The sequence below is a fragment of the Pagrus pagrus genome (assembly GCF_965226575.1).
Source record: "Pagrus pagrus genome assembly, chromosome: 11".
NCBI classification, from domain to species: Eukaryota; Metazoa; Chordata; class Actinopteri; order Spariformes; family Sparidae; genus Pagrus; species Pagrus pagrus.
The window spans coordinates 14,135,610-14,144,654 of NC_140195.1; the positions used below are offsets into that span (position 1 = coordinate 14,135,610).

The 9,045-nt window shown below is 39.7% G+C and overlaps 1 protein-coding gene across 2 annotated transcripts; it reads left to right on the forward strand.

Moving 5' to 3' along the window:
* Positions 1 to 54: 54 nt before the first annotated feature.
* Positions 55 to 8,135, forward strand: arhgef3l (Rho guanine nucleotide exchange factor (GEF) 3, like). 2 transcript variants are annotated; one of them, XM_084366497.1, is made up of 13 exons: positions 55 to 260; positions 1,024 to 1,072; positions 1,171 to 1,218; positions 1,758 to 1,814; positions 1,957 to 2,064; positions 2,152 to 2,310; positions 2,613 to 2,675; positions 2,802 to 2,898; positions 4,316 to 4,392; positions 4,579 to 4,836; positions 6,148 to 6,318; positions 6,617 to 6,809; positions 7,649 to 8,135. In XM_084366497.1, exons 1-13 carry the CDS (start codon positions 223 to 225, stop codon positions 7,894 to 7,896), a joined length of 1,566 nt encoding a protein of 521 aa, XP_084222623.1. In that variant the 5' UTR covers positions 55 to 222; the 3' UTR covers positions 7,897 to 8,135. The 2 variants fall into 2 exon arrangements, with proteins under 2 accessions (XP_084222623.1, XP_084222622.1); XM_084366496.1 differs by having other exon boundaries at positions 56 to 260; positions 1,168 to 1,218.
* Positions 8,136 to 9,045: the final 910 nt, after the last annotated feature.

Here is a 9,045-nt window from a genome sequence, read left to right on the forward strand (position 1 = left end):
GAGTATGTGCAACTCTAAAGGATGTGGTCGATTTGTGAGATGAGGAAGAAAGTGAGGAGGAAGGAGTACACTGAGCTGTGACAGAGCTCCCTGCAAACAGCTCGGTGCGTTAATGAAACGGTGGGGGGAAAAACACCGGCGTAACCTTGGATTATTTCAAACTTTTCTCACTTTGAGAATGTGTAATGTTTCTGTGAAGATGCACTGAAGAAAGAAGAGAAGATGGAAGTGGAGGAGACCGGTGAAAAAAGGACTTCCTGGTATGATGCCTAACATTCATCGCTAATTTCTACCTCGATGTCCCACAGACTGTATAATAATGTCAAGAGAGGGATTTACATCCACATATCAGTTGGTCTAATTTAATTTATCAATCTTTTAATTTCTGTCAAAATGAGATGGGGGGGGGGGGGGGGGGTTTGCATTAAACTTCACATTACTGATGTTGTAAATGTTCAAACCTACCACTGAACCTAATACATTTTTACTGTATACTTGTACTTACCTGTTGGCTAAAGGCCACGCTAATAACCATTATCCTACATAAAACCTACCTCTGCATGGGATCACATATGTTACACTACATGTGTTACTTATCTGCAATCCTTGAATAAGAAAAAGATGATTTCTCCACAAAAAACAGTCTTAAATTTGGTTTCAAGTATCTTGAAAAGGTCTTAAAAAGTGTTGATTTAAGTGTCAGCTACATATAGATGATCTGATTTAACAGGATTGAATATTTAAATATGTAGGAGGCATGAAAGGTATTTACAGTTCATGGTGATCAAATGTTTTTGGTATTACTGTTCTGTATTCTAAGCTATGTAATCTTTACCTTTCTATGAAACTCTTACTTTTTTACCATACTAACTCAAATCACAGAAAAATCTGCCAAATTGATCATTCAGGCACAAACTAGCAGGATCACAGGCTGTTTTTAGATTTATCTTAAGTAAAATGACAAATGTGTAATGTGATGGTTTGTTTTTGGGGGGTTTTTTGTTTGCTTTTTGTCCTTTTTAGGTACGTGTCACCAGGAGAGACACACTCCATCCCCTGTGACCATGCTGGTGTAAGTCACGTCACCTACCTTATTTATTTAACTCCTTATGTCTAAAACACGTGGCCACTTTCCTACAAAAAACTCACTTGAATGTCTGCTTTCAGAAGAAGAGAAAACAAGACCCAGGCCCTGAGACTGTGATCAGAATCATGGAGGTGAGAGGCACCGTTTCTCTCTGTCTCTTTGTAACTAGCGGAAGTTAGTCAACCGTACCTTTGTGACCACAATATTGAGTGCAGAGCTGAAGAGATACATGAACGCTGTGTTCAGCTCTGCGGCCGCAGAAGCTCTCTGACAGCACAAATCTTGGTTTTTAGGGCGCATTTCAGCCACTGTGATTTTCCACTTTTCCTGTTCTGCTGTTTGATCATGTTGTGAAATAGTCCTTTGTGTAAGAGGACAAGATACATTTTTGCTGCCGGTATTTAAACATGTCTCGCTCTGACTATACAGCTGATGTGGTTAGAGTGTCAAAAACAGGCAGACATCTTGTGTTTTACTACAGAGGCACAGTTTCAGCCTTCTTCCTCTTTGAAAGTGTCACACAGGAAATGAGAGATCTGCACCGTGCACCATCTCAGCCCACTCCACATCTCTCTCTCTCTCTTTCCACTTTCCTGAACTGTCTCGTGTCTGTCTCTCAAGAAGTACACTTCTAACGAATTCTGTTATGTGGCCTCTACTTTCTTACCAGGATGAAGAGGAAGATGAGGAGGGTGAAATGATGTCCGACCACATGAAGGATTCAGAGGTGACTGTTCCTCTTTTGCAGAGTCCCTGATGTGTTAAAGTCTTCTGATGTAAAAAGCCAGTGAAAGTCTAATGAATGACCCCCTTTGATGAGCATGTGCGCCATTTTGTTTCTTAAGTCTTAATGTCTGATTTCATTTAAGGAGCCCAGTAACAAAAGGGTCAAACCTGTGGGGAAGTCCAACAGCCTCACAGGTGTCATAACCCCAGTGAAGACCCCCGCTCTGAAACGCATCGGACAGTCTATTTCGGTAACAGTGCACAAACGCACTCACGCACCTGTTGTCATACAAATGACTTTAGCGTGCAGACGTTCAACCACTCTGCCCTTTTCACAGCGCTCTATCAGTTTTCGCACAGAGGCTCGACCTTTGCCCCCGGCCTCCCTGCGCCCTCGCTCAAAGGCCTCATCATTTCCACGCCGACGCAACAGCCAATGCTGGAGTGACACTGTGGAGAGTCACGACCTCACTGTGAAGGAGATCAAACGTCAAGAGGTAAAAGTGACGGCTAGTGAGAGAACTTCAGCTGCATAAAACTTCATGAACAAAATGCAGTGTGTTGGGGGTATCTGGGTCAGGCTGTGGTTGCAGTGTGTGCAGGGTGATTAGTGTCTGTGCTATTTCTCTGAAGCTGCTCTACACGGTGATTATGAAAGAGGATGTGAGCTGGCACTGCAGGCTCAACTTCCCTTATTGAACAATCAGCTGTAAAAAACTGCCCGTCTGTGTATTTCACATCAAATGCAAGTGTGTTCGCACCCACATGTTGGTGTTAATGTGTTTCGACTCTCCTGCAGGTGATTTATGAGCTGACTCAGGGAGAGAGACAACTCATCGACGACCTCAGTCTGGTCAAGAAGGTGCTTTTCCACTAAATTCTGCTTATGCACGTCAAATGTGTTTCAATGTGCGATCCTACTTCCTGACATCAACATCTCACACTTCTTTCTGCGGTGCATTTATTCTTTCCTAATCTTTGCTACCAGGTGTACTATGAGCCCATGCTGAAGTTGACCATCTTGACAGAGAGTGAGCTTGGACAGATATTTGGGACACTGGACTCTCTCATTCCTCTCCATCAAGGTAAACACTCACTAATCATGTACAAGGCAACGGATGAACAGTTGTGAAATAAGTGTTCAGATCTTCTACTTGAGTAAAAACTGTGAAAATGTTCAACTACACATGAAAATTCTGCATTAAAAAAAGTATGTAAGTATAATCAGCAAAATGTAGTTCTAGTATAAAATGTAAAAGTACCTATAGCGCAGTTAAATGCTCCCTGTCAGTGTTTTACTATTATAACTGATGCATTAATGTGTATTTTGCATTGTATTATGGTAAATGTTTCAGATTGAACTAATTTTAACTTCTTTTTTTATACAGTTGGGTAGTTTAATCTACATCAATGCATCATATTCTATAAGGTCATAATAATAATAATAATAATAATAATAATAATAATAGTAATATCTCTACATACAGAACTTTTCATGAGCTCAGTTTTCAGTTATTTTGACGATGCATTTTGCAGCTAATCCAAGAGGGATTTAAAATGTTTGGTTTTTTAGCTTAAAGATGCAATATGTAAGAATTTTAGTTGCGAATGTTACTGTACTTATGTACTTAGTTTCACCACTGTTGCTGAGTGATAATTAGACACTACGATTAGTTGAGTTCCAGTGTAATTATGGTAATGTTGGTTCAGACAGTTCTGTGCAAATGAAAGATTCAGAGTAAATTCTAACATTAAAAAAATTAGTTATAGAGTCATTTATTACAGAGATATGGTACATATGGCAGTGTAAAAAATACCCAAATGTCATAATTGAGTGAAAGTAAAGATATCATGTTGAATATAACTTTGGTAAAAGTGAAAGACACCCATACGGACAGTACTTGAGTAAAAGTATTTAAGTATTTGATATTAAATGTAATTAAGTATTAAAAGTAATTTCATTTTCGAGCAATACATGTACTTAAGAATCAAAGGTATACAAGTTTACGTAAAAATTATACATATATTATTTTATTGTGTCTTTATTCATTATTGTTCAGCTTTTTTTCTGATTATCAAAATCAGTGGGTTTTTTAAATTTTTTTAATGTGATTTATGTGACTAATGCAGTACGCAACATGCAAACTAACTAGTAACTTGAAATGGATGTAGTTGAGTTAAAGTACCTCAACGTTGTATTTAACTATAGTACTTGAGTATACAGTATGTACCTAGTTACATCTCTCACTGATATATTGTAAATGTTAAGTCAAGATTAATTTGCCTAAAGAGTAAATGTGTAAAGCCTCACTAGGAGACCACGTTTATTCATTCACTTTCTATGTTTCCATGTTATAACTGAGTTTGCTGATGTCATGTCTTTTTTTAACTAAAGGAAGTTGAGTTGAATTAGCCAACTCCGTCTTCGAGATGTAGTAACTCTGGCATTCAGTCAGCAAAAATAAATAAGAGTCCAACACTTGTGTTTGTGTTTCATGCCAGATCTTCTGGGTCGTCTCGAGCGTTTGAGGGGATCAGAGAAGACGGTCGGAGAGGTGGGGCCTACTCTCATGAACTGGGTGAGCATTTCCATGGAAACTGAGAGAAAACTGAGAGAGAAAAAGAGAAAAGGGCTCAACCCACCTTCACTCTCTCCAGCTCCAGTAGTTCCTCTATTATGTTCCTCTCTAAACCAGAGTCACAGAGTTCAGCATGTGAGCATCTCTGCTTATGTTTGACTCATTTGCTCCTCCTTCTCCCTGCAGTTTCCTTGCCTGGAGGCCTACGTTACGTACTGCTGTAACCAGGTGGGGGCTAAAGCCCTGCTGGACCAGAAGAAGCAGGAGAAAAGAGTGGAGCACTTCTTGCGCCTGTGTCAGGAGTCTTCGTTCAGCAGGAAACTGGACCTGTGGAACTTCTTGGATCTCCCTCGGAGCCGTTTGGTCAAATACCCACTGCTGTTGAAAGAGATACAGAAGTGCACACCTGCAGACCACCCGGATGAGGACACACTGCCTGATGCTGTGAGTCGCTGTCCCACACATTCATGTGCATACGAAGGTCAATATGAATATCTCCCATTGACTTCCACAAGATAATTGCTAGATCCAAATGTTAACCTTCTGGACTTGCAGACTCTGACACCCATGTGGGACTTCAGACTCCACTTGTCATAAAAGGATATAACAAGACTATCTGGACTCCACATTGGCAGTTTAATGCAATATGTGTGCAGATTCTGTTGCTCTAAATAGACCTGGGTTTCCTTTAAATTGCAGTAAGTCTTTATAATAACCATGATTAATAAAAAGTAAATTATAGTTAATTAAACTTTTGTTAAGTTATTTTACTGTTAAACAATGAACCATTAATAATACCATAACAAGTATTATCAACATCAGTTGCAACTTTACAATGAACAATTGCTTAATAAATAGTTTAGAAGGCATTTCATTTATTTTTGACAGTAAAATAACTCTTAACCAAAGGTGAATTAGCTATAAATGAATCACTTACGAATGATGATGATGTAGCCAAAATTGCTAATATATTATTTCGTTTTCAGTAAAACATCTAATTATCTATTTCTTATTTTGAAAATCTAACCAGTGGTCAGATTTGTACCTTGTACCTACATAAAAAGTAGCATAAAAACACAAAAATCCTAATTATTAAGGCCTAGGACTGTTATGTATGCGGTGCTATATCGAATATTAAAGCAGCATTATGTAGAAATTGGCAATTTGTGCAGTTTGGTGAGGTAAACATGTATGTGATGCTGTGATCCTACCCTCTCACTGAAGTTACATAGTGCAGAAACAAGTAATGGGGGGGCAGAGTGGCTAGGACAGAGACCTCATTCACTCTATTACAAGACACTACCATCAACATTATTCTGAAGCTGTTATTTTATGGTAGAAAAGTTACATAATGTGGCTTTAATGAATACTAAATAAATACATATGTACATTTAGGCTTTATAGGTTGCTACAAACCCATTAATTTCTTATTATGTGGTCCATCAGTCTGCAAGCGTGGAAAGTCCAGACGTTTGGCTTTAGGTAATATTATGTTGCACACGTGCCACAATATGCAGCAAGAGATCTTTTTCTTACATAACATTCAAGCTCATATTTGAAGCAGGAAGCTATCAAGCAACATACTAAATGTTCACTTAGATTTTGCTTAAATATACAGTATGAGTTGTGTCCCTTTCAGAAGCCAGTCCATCATTTTCCTTTTAACTCTGAGATCTAAGTTGTAGGAGATGGGACTCTTTCTTCATCACCAAAAGGCCACACACAATACATTGTGTCACTCTTTGTTCTGCTCAGTTGGAGCTGATCCAGAGCATCGTGGCGGAGGTGAACAAGAAGACAGGCGAGGCGGAGTGTCAGTTCTACAGGCGGGGTCTCAGCTACCTCGAAGAGAGTCAGAGACTACCAGAGATCCAGCAGTCCCGCTTCCTCTACTGCCACGGAGAACTCAAGAACAACAAGGGCCAGGTAGAGGTTCTTTGTTGTTGTTGATTGACCTTTGAGGGGTTCATCTGAAGTCAAATCTTCCACAATACAGGATCCTGAAATACTGACAGATATGGGACCTCTCTGCCCCACTGCAGATTCTTAGGCCTTTTATATGAGCGCTTTATCACCCTGTATTTAGAAAGAGCACTTTGTATCATCACCTTGTATTGTAATTGTCACGTCTATATAATTTCTAAAAAAAAAAAAATTTTTTGTGAATGACGGATGATATTCTGTGGTAAGCAATATCTCACTGGGTTTCTGTCTCGTCTGTTAGCGGCTGCACGTCTTCCTGTTTGAGCTGGCTTTGGTACTGACCAGACCTGGTGAAGACAGAGATGGAGGTCAGGTGTTCAATGTGTACAGACAGCCTCTGCCCAATGCCTTGCTCAACCTGGAGGAGATCCCAGATGGGGAGGCAGCTGGAGGAGGCACCTTCAGGGGAGCCTTCACTGGAGGAAATGATAAAGGTAACAACTGGCCATAACTACTTAACCATAATTTAAGCTCACCAGACCAAGGCTCGCATCAAGGCTTTAACCTGGAAAAAGTTGGTACTAATTATTGGCCTGGCTTATTCTCTGATCTGATACCATTTTTTTTTTTTTGTCAGATGACCAGAAAAATATGTTTTTTGGCTTTGATGCCAAATGATAATCAAGTATTAATAATCACAATCTGCAAAGTAACTAGAAGTTAAAGTTATCAAATACATGTATCAGAGTAAACAGTTCAATATTTGCCTCTGAATTTTAGTGGAGTAGAAGTATAAAGTAGCAGTGTTTACAAACAAATGTTTTATAAAACATTTATTAAGCAGTTGTAAAGGTTAATAAACATCGGTTGCAACTTTACAATAAACAATTGCTTGATAAATGGTTTATAAAGCATTTCATTGTTTGCTAACTTTGTTAATTTGTTAATTAACTATAAATGTACCATTCACTAATAATGGTTGTTTTACTACAAATGTGTATCAGTTCCTAATATCAATCGTTCTACTTAATTACTATTGATCTGTGTCAGCAATCAGCTTACTCAATTATCAAAACTGTTGACGATGAATGTTTTGTTGATCAACTAATAATTCATTGTTTCAGCACTACAGTAAAATACAGTATACATTCTTTATTATTGCATACATGACCTGCATACTTTATGCCTCTCCTCCCATGTTTGCTGGTGAAGTGAGGGATAAAGGAGTTACTGTACATTCAGGCTTAAACTGAGAGAGAGTCATGCCACTCCACCTCATTACTTGAAGAGAAACTCACTCTTTCCTTCCCTTCTTTCTCTCTCCATCTCACAGTGAGGAACTGTTTCCGTGTGAGCAGCAGAGGACGCTCCAAACTTCACCCGTATTGCCTGCAGGCCAACGACTCCTTCAGCAAGCAGCAGTGGATCACCTGTCTGCGCCAAGCCATCGTGCACTCGCGAGACAAGATGGCTCAGACCAGCCAGTCGCAGCTCTCCCCTCACGCCGATCCCGCCCTGTATCACATAGCCGAGCTCAGCCTCAGCTCGGACACAGAAATGGCAGACCATACCAGTCGCTGACTGTCGGACTGATCAGCAGGAGACCTGGGGAGTTTCTATACACCTGTACATTGATATTAGAGAACATGAGAGACTATCTGTGAGAGATGAATGTGCTTAGACACACGCAAGAAAAAGATCGTTTTCGTGCATTTTGTGACTGTGGTGATATGTGCTTGTGCGTCTTGGGAACAGTATTACTGAATGTAAATGTAAAATGTTTTCATTGTTTTTTTTAAATAAACTGACATGTGAAAGTTTGTCGTGTTACCCTTGGCAAAGTACACAAAGACAGGTCTAAGTATAGCCAACAAGATCTACAAAGAAAAGATTAGTGATGATTATCCTCCCTCCCTCTCCACCTTTCTCTCTCCCTCCGTCTCTCTTTGACACCGGTGACAGTGCAGGAGAGAGAGGTAGACTTTCAGCTCTAGCCTACAGACACACAGTGAAACAGTAGACGTCCCCTTATGCATTTTTAACAGCTCAGCAGGTGATGGGAACAGTTTGGTTGGGACACTTTGTCCACAGATAGAGTGACCAAGTGATCAGGTGAGTCCGAACCGCTCTGTTTGTTCGCTATTTGTGCTTTATTTATCAGGCTTCATTTGCAAACTAACTTTGTTTGCAAGATTATTGCCCTGTAACGGCAACCAGTTTTGGCTTTGGTAACATCTCAGTGCACTGGTTGTGAGATTGGCGTGTTCTTTATAACTTAAATAGTTGACTCTTTCATTAATGATCACTTGATGTGAGATCTACAAACATCTCTTTTTGTAAATATGCACCCTCAAGCTTTCTAGTTGATGTCAGGATCATTGAGATCTATTTCAGACCTTGACTTTCTGAGCAGTCATGCTTGCTGTAATTACGAGAGAGAATTGTGAGCCAGAATGGATCAACTTGATCTATTCAAGATAAGGATTTACCTTAAAGGGATACCCATTCACAAATGAATCCTGTTCTTTTCCCCTCAGCTCTGAATAACGTTCCTCGTCATTTTCCTGGTGAAAAGAGGATAATACTCCATCGTCTGTTTTTTTTTATTTTTTGTTTTAAAGTGGACTCTCTTTCTGTCAGACAGCTTATGAACTGCCCTCACAGTTTGCTCACTTTGACCGTGCATGTGAAAAAACTGAGGTTCCAGTCTGAGGCTGCGAACCATCGCTT